Below are 18,243 nucleotides of genomic sequence, written 5' to 3'. Positions count from 1 at the left end.
TGCTTCCTACATGTCCTAATGATACATGTATATCCCAGGTGACTGGCTGTCTCTGGTCAGCTGGGATAACTGGTTTCCAGTGGTCTTCATACATGCCTCTTTTCTTTTATTGGGTACCTAAACAATATGTTGTCATTTGACAGACAAAAATGGTGGTGAATTTTGTTATCAGCTGATTGTTTCTTAAGCTGGTTGATGGTGCTCCTGCAGTACTCATATTCTTGCTGCTTCTCTTGTAGATCCTTCAGGATATCTCTAAGCTTCGGGTTGTTTGAAAAACTTCTGTTGATGCAGGTGCAACTAAAAATTCCTTCTGATGAGTAGATGTTAAAGTAGAACTCTCTTGCAGTTCATGCAGGCGACTGAGGTAGTCTGAAGTGGTGTTTGCAGGTCCTTTGATATGCTGTATCTGTATGTCATATTCCTGCAGTAGGAGAAACCATCTAGTAAGACGGCTCCCAAATAGCTTGCCTGCCTCAAGGCATGTTAATGCTTGGTGGTCAGTTAACAGTTTCACAGTTTCCCTAAGTAACATATCCCTGTACTTCTGGAGTGCCCATATTATGGCAAGAGCCTCTCGCTCTATCAATGTATAATTCTTCTCGGCCTGGCTGAGGGTGCGACTAGACATAGCAACAGTTTTCTCAATTCCATTTTCTTCCTGTGCTAGCTTGCATCCTTGGGCTGTGTCTGAGGCATCTGTGTTTAGCAAAAATTATTTTCTCTGGGTTGTATGGTAAATAACATGTTCAGTCAGGAACAAGTTCTTCAGACTGATGAAGGCTTGTTCATGCTCTTCACTCCACATCCATACTTGACCTTTCTTCAGTAAGGTAAACAGAGCAACTGCACATTGTGCTACTTGATTCGAATATATCCTGTAAAAACCAATGATGCCTAGAAAAGCTCTCAGCTGTTTCACATTCCTAGGTGTAGGAAATTCCTGAATGCTCTGCAATTTGTCTGGGGCTGTCTTGATGCCTTTAGGCGTGAGGATGTGTCCTAAGAAGGGCTATTTCTCTCTGCAGAAAACAGATTTTCTAATCTTGACTGTCATGCCTGCCTCTTGCAGTCTGTGCAGTACTGTGGCAACATGCTGCATGTGTTCTTCAAAACTTGATGATTTTATCAAAATTTCATCGACAATGCCCTTGCAAATCCCTGACTTTTGGGTCCTAAGGTTGCATCTAAACATCTTGTGAAGTCAGCCACTGCATTACACAGTCCAAATGGCATGACTGTAAACACATACTGTTCGTTACGGAACAGAAATGATGTATACTGGCAGGAGCTAGGCTCTAGTGGTATCTGCCAATACACTGACGACAGGTCCATGGTAGTGAGGTATTTCACACCTTGATATAACCTCAAAATCTCTGCCGTTTGTACAGGACTTTAACTGTCCTTTACTGTAATTTTGTTCAGCTCCCTAGCATCGAGACACAGTCTCACTGTTCCATCTCTCTTGCTTACACACACTATGGGTTTAGCATAAGGGCTAGCTTCTCTCGTGATTACTTGCCAATCTATCATGAATTGTAGGCAGGCTGTGGCTTCTTGTACGTACTTCACCAGAATGGGATAGCATTTACGGTGGTACGGTGCCTCTTCATTAATTTTGATCCTTGCTTGTTAGAATTTATTTCTGCCTGGCTTGTCTGAAAATACTGACTGGAAATTTGCCATTACACTGAACAGCTGTTGCAGCTGGTTAGGTGACACACTTTTCACCTCTTCTAGAGACTGCCGAATATCTTCCAGTGATGCCTGGAGTTGCTCACTTGTTCAGTTGTTACATACGTGCCTGTGCATAGGTTCATTATACAAGATCCCTACAAAATTGTCCCTTACATGCCACTTGCCAGTGAGTGATACTGGAGTTTCACAGTCACTCGAGTGAATAGCACACAATTGGAAGTCTATCACTACACAAAATTGTGATAGAAAATCAGTACTAATGATTAATGGCTTTGCTAGGCCTTTCACTAACGTCGACCAAAGTGTCTGCCCGGCTCCTACAGGCTGTTATGCCTCGCCAGCGCCACCTCTTGAGTGTTTGGTGCGACGCAAGTGTAGGTGATGTGCGATGCGCAACTTTCTTTACAGGATTTGACATCTATTTTTATTATATATGTTTTGTTTTTAAATTTATTGTAAGTATTTTGTTTTAATTTTATTTTAAATATTTCTCCATTTGAAGTTTCATGAATTATATGCTTTTATTTGTTCACCGGGCGCCAAGGCCGTGGCTTCCGCCTGTGACCAACCAGCGTGTTCCGCGGGCTCGCGGAGAGGGGAGAGACACGGGCGCTCGGGCGCGCCAGGCGGGGAAGGGGAGTCAGTTGTCAGCCAGATGCGAGAGGCAGCGGTCACGGAAGCGGGCCGCTCCGTGCAAGTGGGAAGAGAGTCGTGGAACCGGCACGAGAGTCAACGGACGTGTTTGCGAAGTCGCTCCGGGACGGTGAGATTGGAACGGGCGCGGTATTTGCTGTAGCTTCAGACTTTGCCGAGCAGAAGTGTTTTTAGTTTTGCAGTCGCCTTGTCATTCAGACGAGATTGTTACTTGTCATTCAGTCGCGTCTCTCATAATGTCATTTTTCTCATGTGTGTTCTCTTAATTTTTGCGAGTCGCGGTTTTTTTTTTGTAAACTGGACATTCACCGTCGCACGTACTGTGCTTTGACGTTTCTTCCCGGTCATTGTGGTGTACAGTCAGACAGCCATCTTATTGCACTCGAGTCATTGCGAATTCAAGTCTTTGCAGCGTGGGTAATACTCGTCACGGGCGGGACGTCCCATATTTTTCAGTACAATATAAGTGTGTGGAACCAGGCTTCGCCCTATAGAAATAGTCACAGGCGGAAACGCGGCAGCCCCATGTAAAGTGTTCATCTTACTGTGCATAAAGAACCAGGAAACTTTATTCGAGTTGTGCTAATTTTAATTCTGGAGACTAAGTCCCTCGGCCACGCGGCCTGAACCCCCCTCTACCGAGCCCTGAGTAGCCGGCAAAATAGTATCATTTCAGGGACTAGTCGACCAGCCTACGACATCACTACCAGTGCAGTCATGTCCTTAGGTTGACCTAAGCTGTGTACTGTAATCAGCACCTGTCTATTGACTAAAGGGCTGGCCCTTGATGTCACTCCTATAATCTTGAGTTCTGGCACTGGTATTTTAGGTAATCTTATGCCTTGCTGTTCGAGGTAGTTCACTAACTCCTCGCTCATACATGTGACTTCAGCGCCACTGTCTATCAATGCATCTACATTGCATTCACAAATTTTTAATGTCACATGTGGACAAACTGTACATATTTGATGAACTGTGTTTTCATCTTTCTCATTACACAAAAAATTTCTCTCACTTTCCCTTAACATTACAGTGCATATAAACTTGTCGTAACTGATGACACAGGCCTGTTTGTGGTGGGGGTAACACGTGTATGTCCCTGGGACTGGTGTTCAATGCAAAATTCGGTGCCGCTCTGTTGTTTACTTGCGGTAGGAACACTTGAAACAGTAGGTTCTTGGCTCACACTTGCTTGAGCCTAACCTTGGTAGTCAGCTGACTCAGCTGTAGGGCTTGGATTGACAGTCAGGTTTCCTAACCTGTCCCTCAAGGTCGCTGTGGATACTTCTATGTCACCTAGCCGGTTTTCTAGGTGCTGGATATGTTCTCGCACCTCGTCCCTAGCGTTGGCCTGTCCCCTGTGTTCGTTTGCCATCATGTTTCTTAGTGAGGTCATGTGGGATTCCAACCCATCTACTCGGCTGTTATACTGGGAGACTTGCTCAGCAATCTGCTGTATCTCCTCATGCTGCTGGGTTAACTAATCCTCGATGCTGTGCTCGAGATTCCTAATGCTGAAGCTAGTCTGGTCCAATTTGGCATTGTGTTGTTCCATTTGCGTAGTTAGGGTAGAGTTATTTTGCTCAATCTTTGCATTTGTCTGGTTATTTTCTCAGTTAGGGTAGCGTTGTTCTGCAGTAATGCCTACATAAAGGTGTCCAACGTTACTTGCTGTGCTGTAGTACTATATTGGTGTGCCACTGTGTGAAGGACAGTGTTGTTCACATTTGCCTGCTCCATGGTCATAGGAGACATGGGCCGCCCTAACCTCTCAATGCTAGAGACTGCTCCCTCAATATCCCTCTCTACACATGTACATACAGGTGAATTTCCTGTGGACGATGTTGTCTGTGACTCACTACCTGAGCCTTGCACAGTGACATATTCCTCACCTACACTAAGTATTTTCTTCTGAGAAAATTGTTATGGGAAAGTCGGAGCACAAAAACAGACATGTAGACGACATGTAACTTTCACCAAGACTGCGTTTAATGCAACATCACTTCTTCCCAGGTAATACACAAATCAGTACCACCAACTGAGCATTAAACATAAAGACAATTACCATACACGTCAAAATTGACTAATACCAACACCTTCACCCAATTTTGACAACCCTAACTCACATACAAATCTGTCAAATTTACAGTAGGGTACCTGTTTGGTTAAACAGTCACTTTTTTGGTTATCTGAATCAACATACACAAGTTTTACAATATTATCTTGTACAAGCTCTTTTATAAAATTGTATTTCACATGAATATGCTTAGATCTTTTTGTCTCAAGAGTACATGCCATTTTTATACAGGATTGATTATCCTCATACATAATCACTTCAATATGTTTTAATTCTAAAAGTTCTGTCAACATCTTTTTCACAAAGATACACTCTGTCGCAGCAGTAGCCAAGGCTACATATTCAGCTTCAGTGCTGGATAGACTAACACAACTCTGTTTTTTACATTTCCATATCACATTATTACCAAATATTCTATAGAAGTATCCTGTAATACTTTTCCTATCAATTTTATCATTTGCATAGTCTGCATATACGTATGACTCTATCACATTACACACTTGTTTAGAATATCTAAGACAATACTCCTTTGTTTTGTTTAAATATCTTAGGATGTTTTTCAAATACTTAAAATGACTGTTTCCAAAACAATTCTGAAACTTGCTGAAATATACAATAGGAAAACTCAAATCTGGTAGAGTACATACATCAAACACCCAATAAGTTCTCTATACGGCACATTGTCACATTCATCTGAAGGTTGCAATTCTAATTTAATTTCCATTGGCAAGTCTGAGAATTTACACTCTTTCATTTGAAATCTTTCCAATATTTTCTCAATCAATTTACATTGCCTAATAGATATGCTTTCATCTGTACAAATAATTTCTAGCCCAAGGAAATTAAATACTCCAGTTCCCTCACTCATTTCCTCCATTTCAAATTTTTCTTTTAAAGTCACTATAAGGTTTTGAATTTTTTCTTTATCATCAGAAAAAACCATTAGATCATCAACATAGACCAAAATGTAAAAGCCCTTCTTAAAGAACAAGCAAAGATCAGAGTTTGATTGCTTACAACCAAGTCTTAATAGTTCCTTGCTTAATCTTACGTACCAGCATCTGGTGGATTGTTTCAGACCATTCAAAGCCTTCCTTAATTTGCAAACAAGATATTTATTCTTTTCAGACCCACAAATCCCTTCAGGAACTTTCATGAAAACTGGATCATTTAATTCTCCATACAAAAATGCACTTCTGACATCTAATTGGTTAATAACCCAGCCCATCTGTAATGAATTCTAATAGTAGGCATCCTAGCTACAGGGGCATATATTTCTTCATCTGGTTTTGCTTCCTGAAAACACCCTCTGGCAACTAATCTTGCCTTCTTAATTAATTTCCCTTTTACCTCTTTTTCTGAAAAAACCCATTTGGAGTCTATTACTGTCTTACCACTTGGTTTTTCAACTAACTCCCAAGTGTGGTTCTTTTCTAGGGCACGTATCTTCTCGTGCATTGCATCTTCCCGTGCCTCCCTGTCTCTGTTATCTTTCAAATCAGACACTGTCAAGGGAACATTAGCATCGAGAAACCCCCATGCATTCAATGCTATTTGCGTTGTATAGTCCTCAGTAATATAGTCTTTATGCCACACTGGAGGTACCCTAGTTCTTTCTGATCTCCTTCCTCCTTCCTCTATACCCTCATCAGGCATTCTCTCCTTTTGAATATCACATGATACTGTTTCTAACTTGTCCACGTCATTTACCTTTACTTTCAATGGTTTTGCATCATATTGTGATTCATAAAAGGTCTCATCCTCCAGAAACTTTGCATCCCTTGACACTACAATTTGTATCATCCTTGGATCAAAAAACCTGTAAGAATTTGAAGTGTACCCTACCACAGGGGCGTAGCCAGGGGGGGGGGGGGGTTTAGGGGTTCAACCCCCCCCCCCCCCTAAGCACCAAATCTTTAATTAATTTCTTATTCATCACTCAAACAAATTTCATATTAAAATTAATAAAATTTTTACCATTACAATATTTAAATTTAAGTACCGAAAACTTCTAAAATAGCACTATTTTACACCTTAAAATCCAAATTTTCCCGGGGGAGGACCCCCGGACCCCCCGCGTTAATACAGAGGGGTGGGGGGGCGCATGCTATTTAACACCCCCCATACACAAATCCTGGCTACGCCACTGCCCTACCATGTAAACCTCAATGCTTCTCTTATCCAATTTCCCCAGAGATGGATGATTGTCCTTAATGAAAGCTTTACTCCCAAACAACCTGATCTTGTGGTAATTGACTTTCCCCCATACCATGTTTCAGCTGGTACTAGGCCATTGTACCTAGGGGTTCTATTATACAAGAATGCTGCTGTCCTAACAGCTTCCCCCAACAGGTATTTAGGTAAGTTTCCTATCAAACACCGGGATTTCTCTAACAATGTTCTATTCATTCTCTCACTTTGTCCATTTAACTGAGGTGTATAGACAGGAGTATATTCCAGCTGAATACCTTTACTGAAACACCAGCCTTGAAAACTTGCAGATCAAAATTCACCCCCATATCACATCTTTTTTTCAAAACCTTACGATTATCAGAAGAAAACTGCCTTTCTGCTGATTTTATAAAGCTTTTCACATTTTCACAGGCTTCATCTTTCCTCCTCAACAGAAACACCATACAAAAACCAGAATATGCATCTGTTATAGTCTGAAAATAATTATACCCATCAAACATAGTAGGCTTAATGGGACCACACAAGTCACTGCATATTATCTCAAGACACCTTTTCCCTTTAGGGCTTATAGAATTAAATGGTTGTCTAGTCAACTTACTCTCAATACATACTTTACAATCACTTACTGCTTCCATACCTTTAATTCCTGTCATCTTACCCAATGTTCTCATTGCCTCCTCACCTGGGTGACCTAACCTCTCATGCCAAGTAGACATCCCTACACTGGGCACAAGTTCATTTCCAACTACCGAACAATTCAGCCCTACTACATACAGTTTACCAATGTTTTGACCTACGAGAACAGGTATACTTTCATTACTTATTATCATCTTATCATTAAGAAAGGCTGTTTGATACCCAACTGCACAAACCCTTGATATAGAAAGAAGATTGTATCTCAAGTTATTTACAATCAAAACATTTGTCAATGTACATTTATCAAAAACAATATTTCCCTTTTAATTTGCAACGACCATTTTACTTCCATCTGCTACAACAATAGCAACAGGTTCCTTTAATGTCTCAATGCCTGTCATGAGAGACCTCTATAATCAGTATTTATCATATGCTCGGATGCACCAGAGTCACACACAAAAGTAATGGGGTGAGATCGTTCATCGTTACTCATCAAAGAGGTTGAAGCTATAAACACCACATCATTCTGTTCAGCACTTACCGGTGGCATTCCATCTGCAACGTTTACATTTTGGAAATCATATAGGAAAGCGAACCTCTCCACTTTAACACTGGACACTGTCTCTTGTAATGACCATATTCACCACAGCCGAAACACTTCACCTTTGATCTCTTCGCCGCAAACGAACAGCCAGACACCTGGGATGGTGACATATTATCATCCACCATTCGAAGTTCTGCATCTAGGAGTCGTCCCTTCACGAACTCTAAAGTTATATTTGAAGTCATCGTCTCAATGGCTGTGATAACACTGCTAAATTTCTCCGGCATAGTCAATAATAGATAGCACACCTTATCTGTTTCGTCTAAAACTGCCCCCAATGCTTCTAACTCACTAAGCATAGTCTCAACTACAAGGAAATGTTCCTGCAGCTCACCTGAGTAAAACTTCAATTTCAAGAGTTTCTTCATCACAAATAATTTGGATATGGGGCACTTCCGGGCAAAAACATTCTTTAAAGAAACCATCATTTCTTTAGCTGAGGTTGCCCCTTTCACTATCTCCAGGTGTTTATCTGATACACATTGAGCTATGACCCATTTAGCTTTTTTATCACGTACATCAAACTGTCGTCTTTCTTCCGCTTACAATTCCCCTTTGGTGATGTCCGAGATATTTATCACGTCGTCTACTCCCTCTTTGGTCAAAAAGTCTCTACTCTCCATAGCCAATTGGAGAAGTTAGTATTCGTAAGTTGTGGAAATCCTACAACTGTTGCAGGAAACATGGCCACCTGCCACACCACACATGATCACAAAAAACAGCAGCAATTGCAAATATACCGACCACTGCAATGGCAATAATTATACTCCTGACATGCATTACGACTTTCAAGCAGTCACAGCCACATTAAACTAAGCCTGTCTGGGCCCATAATCACTGTTATGGGAAAGTCGGAGCACAAAAACAGACATGTAGACGACATGTAACTTTCACCAAGACTGCATTTAATGCAACATCACTTCTTCCCAGGTAATACACAAATCAGTACCACCAACTGAGCATTAAACATAAAGACAAATTCCCATACACGTCAAAAATGACTAATACCAACAAAAAATAAGTGTCCTGCTCGTTTGACATGTTGGTATACTTAAGTATAGATGACACAAATCAATTACTATACAAATAGTGCAATTGCGCACAATACTGGATTTGCAAACTCTTTACACACAATAAACTATTGAGGTGTTAATATCTAACCTCAATCGGGCCCCACCGTTGGGCTGAAAATAAATATGTGCGGACCCTTTTCTTGATACTCTGTATAGTTATAGATTTAGGAATATGCCTCACTCTTGTGTGACAGTTTACTATGTAGAGCTTACTTTCTCTGTGTAAAAATACTATGCTTAGGTAACATTCAGTTAACATGTGTTATGAATACTATTATGCCACAGTTAGGGGTTGGCTGGAGAGACATAGACATATATACACTTAAATAGGTGTATTATAAATAACATATAACAAACACACTTAGTGTTTTTTTACTTATTTATTAAAAAAAAAGTCTCAAATTTACCCTTAATATCAATACTTATTTATTAGACTCAAATTTCCTAACTGTTATTGGCACCGCAGAACACATAAAATTATCAACTGACTGGAGTGACGATGCGCACATTTCATTACCAAGCAAAAGTCTTTGGTACGGGTTCGACGAGATATACACAGTTTCAGTTCATGAATTTGGGTTCTTAATAATTATTACCTCGGCTAGATAAGTTTTAATTACGTCGGTAGAGCTCTGAGTCCCTCGTTCATCAGACCTCTGAGTTATGTTAATTGTGTGTAAAAATAAAATAAATTATATCAAAAACATAGTTTCTTGTAGATATTATTACTTAAATTCAATTTCTCAATGTTTACTTTTCATTTAAGGCCGCGATGTGACGAAATGTATGGGAGGTACGTGGTGATTAACACTGAATTGGAGTAACAGACTCTTACAATTCTTTACTCACGTATAAATCACTCCTAATTTCTTTATCTTTTTAGACAAAGCCTTACAAATGAACGTTTACATCCTAATAATGCATAACTATCATCCTTATTTCAGGATGCCTACAAGTTTCTAGCTATTTCGCTGGATATTTTCACACCGACGTCACGTAGCAGTTCTCGCTTAAGATGGCCATTACATTCTCTTTTAACCTTCTTAAATTAAGTCAGTTAACAATGAGTGACGTATTTCAAATAGCGACTCGTTATTGGCCGAAAACCAAAAACTATTACATTAATTAATGTTAAACTTCTGAAATCCGCGCGCAACAATAGCGCGAAACACAAAATCTCTCATAAAATTTAAAGAAACAAATACTGAAATAACAATTTACATCAATAATAACGGCGTCAACTTAACTGTTTACCGTCTCAAGTCATTACCTCCTTAGAGGGGTCTCTGTAATTGTTCATTTTTAAATGTTCAATTCAGTCCATAGAACAACATTCACATAGATATACATTTAAAAATAAATACCGTTTTCAAATAAATAAGATATTAGATATAGAGCATACAAATCAAAAAATATAAATAATTTATTAATCTGAGCGAAAACATTAAATGTTACGGTACACTAAAAAGCTTAAACTACTCCCTAAATATTGTGCTGAATTTATTTTATAAAATTCATACACATGGTCATTATTATAGTTGGGCTTTCATTTCACAACGAGAAGGAAAATAAGTATTAATAATAACTCTCTTGGTAGAATTATTGGCGCCTGACATGTTACTGTTCCCACAACTCTATACAAATGTCAACAAACTTTCATAACTGTCAACTAGGTTCTTGCTTCCAGCTTCACGACCTTACAAACACTGTACAAAAATAACTAATGATTTTAAAAAGTGGTCATAAAATAAAGCAAAGAATAAAATGGAGTGCTTCAAGACCATGTCTGTCAGCGGCGGTGGTATGGTATGGTCATGAGGGAAGGATACCTAAAAGACATCTCTGCGTGCATGGAACAGAAGTGAATGCACAATCACACATTAATTAAAAAAAATTTTGCTGTTAGTTTTTTTTTTAAATATTGGTAAAGAAACACAAAATTTACACTTTGCCATGATCTCTTTCTCACTTCCATTATTTGAGTCTTAAATTAAATCATGAAATACACTACACCCAAGACTGCGTAGGTTTTGCCGGTGGGCGCTTTTCGCTAGCAAGGCGTGTGGTGGGCAGTTCGGAGAGAGTTGGTATTTGGACCAAAATAGTCAAGGAAATGTCTGAAATGAAAATAAGTAAATAATAATATAATATAATGCATCCCTATCGACGCTCTAATAACATATGTACTCTATGGTATTTTTCTTATGGGAAAACAATGACGCAACAAAAATCAGTGTTGTTTATTTTTAGGTTCAATGGGAGTGAACGTGATTGTTTATTTGTGGAGATGGTGCGGTTGATTGTTTAAGGCATTGAGGTTCACATTTATTATGTGTGTCATCGTGCGCAAATTTTCCAAACTTGTCACAAAAGAATAAATGTTTGAAATAATGGTGTGTTATACGTTTCAGCGTCATAATGTATTCATTGAGGTAATTAATGAATAACTCTCAGTGATTTTATTAAAAACTGTCTTAACAAAGACATTCACTACTTCTGTCTGATGTTTAGCAATGCTTATGATTAAATATATATATACAATATGGTGCCTTCTCCAGTTCCACTCCCTAAATCTAAGTATGTTGATTCGTTTTGGTGCACATACATTGTTTCTGTTACATCAGCGAGTATAGCAGAAGTGGGTAAGTTTAATCTATATTAAGTATATGTAATTAGTTTATTATTTTAGGGTGTGGTATCACTTATCCAAGTTAATTCCGTGATCCTGATGGCATGATCTTGTACAACAGATATTAAGTAGACGTAAGAAAAACTTGTGATATAAAATTAATTATGATCGCAAAATGAATACAAAAATAAAATTCCACAAGACCTGATATAATAATTTAATTGTACGGTATTGTGGTATTTTTGTTATATTCAGGATATTTCGAAATACCTAATTAAAACAGCTAGCATCATGTAGGTACCACAGTATCCATTATACAGTATCATGCCAACAGGTTCAAGGGATTATTGTGGATACCTACATGATACGGAACAATTACTGTAGGTAGGTAATTGATTTATTTTTACGTTCATCAAACACTGAATATGACTGCCATTTTATGCCAGTGAAATATTTACGTGACAAAAACAAAATTCTCAGAACATATCACTTCATTTGGCCAATTAAACTAGTTTATCACCCGGAAACTATATTTATTGAATGCCCGATGTTATTTCTTATGGCAATATAAAATCTTGCAGTCTCTTACAATTCTTGGCATTGCTATCAATCATTAAAAATATCTTCTCATCGTCCTTTACTGTTGCCTATAATAAAAATATTCCAATTGAAAACAATATCTAAAAAAAGGAAGTTCATAAGCACAGTTAGGCCAGCAGGCGGGAAATTCTCCACAACTCAATGATGCATACCTGTCTCCACAGGAAGTGTGAAGACATAGCAGACGTCTCTTGGTAGTGCTCCTGTTTGACGATGTTGCCCAGCGCCTTCTCGGAAGTAACGTCCAACGTTAACCCACTTCTCCCTGGCTTCCCCATCCATCTCTTGATCTAATGAATGGGTAGACAACTTGTCGAAACATGTACGCAGTGTACGGCCCATTAAGAGCTCTGCTGGTGTTTTTCCTGTCACCGTACTGGGAGTTGTGCGCACCGCAAATAACATTCTCTGTAGTCTAGTAGTCCAATCCCCTGATTTTAACTTCCTCAGCTTATCCTTGACCGTCTGGACCGTCCGTTCTGCTAGCCCATTACTTGCTGGATGATATGGAGGTGCGTAACGGAAGGTGATGCCGTTCCTTTGCAAGAATGCCTTTATTTCACCCGATGTAAAGGCCGTTCCATTATCTGACACCACCATGTCCGGGATTCCATGGGTGCTAAATATGCCTCGCAGCTCCCGTACCACGGCTGCTGATGATACTGTTGGCACCAGCTTCACCTCCGGCCATTTCGAAAACGCTTCCATCACAATAAGGAATGTTTTCCCTTGAAACGGGCCAGCAAAATCCACGTGCAGACGAGACCATGGTTTCTGAGGCACACTCCAAACTGCATGTGTCTTTGCCGGGGCTCTCCGTTCTGACTGACAGGTCTCGCAGATACTGACAACATGCTCTATTTCACTGTCAATTTTCGGCCACCAGAAGTAACTCCATGCTACAGCCTTAGATCGCACTACACCATCATGTGATGCATGTAACCTTTGTAGCAGATCTGCTTGTAATTTATGTGGAATCACCACCCGTGTTCCCCACAGCAAACAGTCTCGATAAACTGTGATTTCCACCCTTCTATTCCAATACGGTCGAAACTGCTCCTGTGGTAACTACTGAGGCCAGCCCTGTAACACAAACTGTTTGACCTGTTTGAGGACTGGATCTTCCATTGTGGCCTGTGCGACTGCATGAGCGTCTAAGGGTGCTTCTGGCATTTCCTCCAACATAAGTACTTCTGCCACTCTTGGAATGGGCTGGTCTTGTCGAGATTGCGTAACCCTACTTAAGGCATCTGAATGTCCAATCTGCACCCCCGGCCGGTATGTGATTGTATAGTCGTACATGCCTAACAGCAAGCTCCAGCGTAGCATGCGCGGTGACAAAATATCTGGAGTCGGGCGCCGTGGATCTAACAATCGCAGTAATGGTTTGTGGTCTGTTATAACTGTAAAGGACCTGCCTGCCAAATACTGCCGAAATTTGGTCACCCCAAATATCACGGCCAAAGCTTCTTTATCGATTTGAGCATAGTTACGTTCACATTTCTGTAATGTGCGAGACCCAAATGCTACTGGCCGTTCCTCTCCATTGTCCATGACGTGTGCCAAAACCGCACCAACTCCATATTGTGATGCATCGCAGGTTAGCACCAAAGGCCATGAAGGATAGTAATGCACCAATACACTGTCTGCCTGTAAGAGCTCCTTGGCCTTGGTAAATGCACTAACATGTTGTTCTCCCCACTCCCACGCAGCATTCTTTTCGAGGAGCCGGTGTAGTAGCTCCAGTACATTTGCCTTGTTTCCCAAAAATCTCTCATAAAAATTCAGTAACCCTAAAAATGCCTGTAGTTCTTTTACATTACAGGGCTCTGGCACATTGGAAATAGCTTTCACTTTGTCTTGCGTAGGGTGAATACCCTCAGCATCTATCTTGTATCCCAAAAAGTTTACTACTGTTGATGCAAACACACATTTAGCTTTCTTTAATCACAATCCAGCTTTTTCAATTCGAGAGACCACCTCTGTTACTCTAGCCCAATGTTCCTCTTCATTTGGACCCGCTATCACATCATCCAGCAGTACCACAACACCACTTACCCCGGCTAATAGGGTTTCCATCAATCTTTGGAATACTGCTGGGCCACTACTCACTCCAAACTGCAACCTATGAACCCTAAACAGGCCCTTAATTGTGTTGACCGTTAGCAAATCTGCTGTTGAGTCGTCAACTCGTACCTGAAGATAGGCCTCCTCCAAATCTAATTTTGTGAAGTATTTTCCTCCTGCCAATGATGCCAGTGCTTCGTTGATCATCGGCATGGGATAACTCTCTGTCCTGCATACAGTGTTTACTGTACCCTTGTAGTCTGCACAAATTTGTATGGACTCATCTGCCTTCATTATTGGCACAATTGGGGTTGCCCATGCAGAGTAAGGGACAGGCTCATAAACTCCTCTTTCCATGAGTTTGTCAATTGCCACTCCTACCTTTTCTCTGATCGAAAATGGCACTGATCGTCTTTTCCTAAAAATAGGCTTGGCTTCGTCTTGAAGGTGATAGTTACTGGTGGACCATTGTACTGTCCCAGATCACCATTGTCGAACACACTAGGATATCGTAATAGTAGTTCCCAGACCCACCTGTTTTCACCTTGCACTGACTTTGACCCATTTACATCGACCTCATTCATGTTCCCTCTGCAGACCTGCCAACTCTCACGATTTTGGTGTGAGGCTCACGATTTTAAGGTCCATCTCACGCCCTCACGCCAAAATAGTGTTTCCTCACGATTTTTCGGGGCCCCAAGATTTTGTTTGTAAAAGTTACAAAACAAGTTACAAAACAAGTTTTACGAAAGCTTACAGTAACGAGTTTATATCAATACTCGAGTCACATAAAGGAAGCAATTTTGCGTTTTGTAGCGTGTGCCGTGCTGATTTTTCTATCTCGCATAGTGGAAGAGGAGACATTGTGAAACATGTCACTACAAAAAAACACAACTAACACGTGAAGTGTATGCTTCCAATAAAAATATTAATTTTGCTGTGAACAGTGATAATAGTGTTACACGAGCAGAATGTTATTTTACATCTTTTTTAGTTGCGGCCCTTCATGATCACTACACAACAGCGCTAAATTATGTTCAACTAAATTAAATCTGCAACCTATAATTTGTTGAAATAAATTTTGAAGCAGAGACCATGTAACATATGTACCTACAGGTATGTCACTTAAATTTAAAGATTCTCGTTTGTTGTTTTTTATATCTAACCTGTATTTATGGGCCTGAAAGTTTTTATCGAGGACCTCATGATTTTTTTAATTTGAATGTTGGCAGGTCTGCCTCTGCCCTCTGCCACTGTAAATATACCTTCAACTGAAATACCCAAGGGCTGAAATCAATTTCTCCCCAGTAAACTGGGCCCATTACCCGCAGCTACCAACAAGGGAAGCGTTGCATATCTGCCACTGCTCAATCTCACCTCAACCTTCTTAGTCCCTTTTACCGTCAACTGTTCTTGTGACCACGTGCGCAAAGCAATGTTACATCTGTCCAAGACTGGCAGCTCCGGCCACACCAACTTGTAGGTTTCCCAGCTGATGACTGAAAAACTGGCCCCCGTATCAACTTCCATGCTGTGATTATGGCCATCAGGCCACAGGGTTACAACCATTGGTGCTCTAGTCTTCAACTCCTGGAGGTTGTACAAACTATACATTGCCAACATGCCCTCTTGCTCTTGCTCCTGTAGGCCCATTGCCGTATCAGAAAGCACATGCATTGTACCATTATGAACTGTTCCTCCCGTCTTTTTTTGTATGTTCCTGTCTGTGTTTATCTTCTTTTTCTTTATGCATGCTCTTTCTAAGTGACCCCGTCGTGAACAGTAATGGCATACTGTTGTTACATGCCTACACGCCTGAACATCGCCAACATGGCTGCTTAAGGGGAAATTCTGGAAATTGTGTATTTGTAACTACATGCTCCATACGCTTGCTCCGGTCTGTACCTCTTTCCCCTGCCACGACATGCACCGCATTGTGGTCACCATCAAGTGGACTTACCTCTGTGCTTGCATCACTTCTTACTTGCGAGACATTCCTCCCTGCTGCCTCTGCCGCCATGGCAATGTCGACTGCCTCCTTGAAACTGAGCTTATCCTTAGCCAACAAAGTATGCTGTACCACCCTGTCACGCACCTCACACACCAGCCGGTCCCGTAACATTCTTTCCAAATTCGGGAAGTTACAATGCGCACTGAAACGTCTCAACTCTGCTACATACATACACTGCTATACTTTCTCCCTCATTTTGATCTCGTTTGAGAAACTTGTAGGTCTCCACGATCTCGCTGGGCTTTGGCTCAAAGTGCGCCGTGAGCTTCGTAAACACTTCACTCAGTTGCACCGCATCAGTTCCGTTAGGCACGATTAAACACGTGACCAAGTCATAAAGCTCTGAACCACAACTTTAAAAAACACCGCACGCTTTGCGTTGTCAGTTTCAATTTTATTTGCAATGGAATAAAACTGAATTCGTTCTCGATATGACTTCCACGTGTCCCGACCCGCCACGAATTCCCCAATCGCTCCGATGGTAGCCATACTTGCTACAGCTCCAGTATTATTATTCTCACCCGCACACCTACAAAATATCCTCGTCGCCACTGTTATGTCTGTTCATTGTACTTCCCCCGATGGGCTGCGATTCTGGTTGCCCGACCTAACACACATCGGCCATTCGGTCCTGCACCAACAACAACAACAACAACAACCTAATCTATCTACACTTCCGACCTCCACACTTCTTGGCATGGCTGCCAACCTAGAACTATTGCACACATACACTACATTTTGTTAAATATGCTTTTTGGTTGTTCTAATAATAAAATTTATTTAATTATTTTGTTTAAATTATGAACAGCTATTTAAATTTAAAGTAAATACTTCTATAACATCTTAATACGATGTATTTATTTCTTCAAATTACATGTCTTGTTGTCCAGTGCTTGTTTAAGTTATAATATAATAAACTACGAGAGATTTTTTTTAATGAAGAAAATAGACACAAGAAATGAACACAAGAACAATTTCTGGAATTGTGGGTATGATTGGCTTGCATGTGAACACTCGATTCTGTCTGCTTGAAATTTTTCATGTAGGCTATGTCAAGTCAGGCTTTGTTCTATTACAGAGAAAGAATATGAAAGATAATGATACATTGTAATTTGCTAAATGTTTATTTTGAATTTGTACACTAATGTATTACAATTCCAATAAGTTTTTTTAAAAAACAATATGGATAAACTATATAGTATGAAACATTAAATAATTCCTTGTTACTATATTGTGAATAGATCATTGGGTGCCTTGTAAAAATTAATGTGTAATTAACATACATGTTAACTTAATTGAACTGAACTGTATTCTCAATGTAGAGTGTCTTGTGAATACCATATAATCATCAAAGTCATTTAACACTTTTACAATACACTAACTATGGGTATGGTATAATAACTAGGTGTTAATCTAGTACAACACAAAAAAAATGCTATACTTCTTTAATCTGTAAAGTGTCTCAATTATAATTACAATTGTGATTTGCATTATTTTCATAAAAAAATCATAAGGAACTTAGTTGCAAAAAATTATACTAGAAAAAACACTACATCTAACATAGAATAAAGTAGCAATTACTAATTTGTTTTGATAATATATCTCTCACTATGTAGGCTTACAAGTAGATTGCAAGTAAGATTTTTTCTTATATTATAATGGATCACAAATAAAAATGAATAATTAAGTAATTCTTACTGGCATTGGAATTTCTTGTGTTTCACTACACATCATTACTGTTTAGTAGATGTATTGCTCATAGTGTAAATTATTATCTTCCATTCTTTTCTTTCAGTAACTTACCCCTTGGATCTGACGAAAACCAGACTACAAATTCAAGGGGAGAAAAACTCCTCCAGAAATGGGGGTGCAAATGTAAGTAATGTTTTCTCTCACTATGTAGTTCTTATGCTATGATTTGGAATTGGGAGCAGATATTTTGTGTAGGCATAATATAGGCAAGCTTACGTATTGGGTGTACAGTAATTGAATTGCTATACA

The 18,243-nt window shown here is 39.8% G+C and overlaps 1 protein-coding gene across 2 annotated transcripts in view; it reads left to right on the top strand.

The window, feature by feature from the left end:
- Positions 1-11,125: 11,125 nt before the first annotated feature.
- Positions 11,126-18,243, top strand: part of LOC134531680 (mitochondrial uncoupling protein 4) — a 92,567-nt gene continuing 85,449 nt past the window's right edge. Inside the window, exons 1-2 of one of the 2 annotated variants that reach the window (XM_063367480.1) lie at positions 11,126-11,577; positions 18,038-18,117. In XM_063367480.1, coding sequence (XP_063223550.1) covers positions 11,478-11,577; positions 18,038-18,117 — 180 coding nt within the window. In that variant the 5' untranslated portion in view covers positions 11,126-11,477. The remainder of the gene's footprint in view (positions 11,578-18,037; positions 18,118-18,243) is intronic. The other variant, XM_063367481.1, reaches the window with a different exon arrangement.

The sequence above is a fragment of the Bacillus rossius genome, chromosome 5 (assembly GCF_032445375.1).
Source record: "Bacillus rossius redtenbacheri isolate Brsri chromosome 5, Brsri_v3, whole genome shotgun sequence".
Classification (NCBI taxonomy): domain Eukaryota; kingdom Metazoa; phylum Arthropoda; class Insecta; order Phasmatodea; family Bacillidae; genus Bacillus; species Bacillus rossius.
This window is presented reverse-complemented; position numbering and strand designations above follow the sequence as displayed.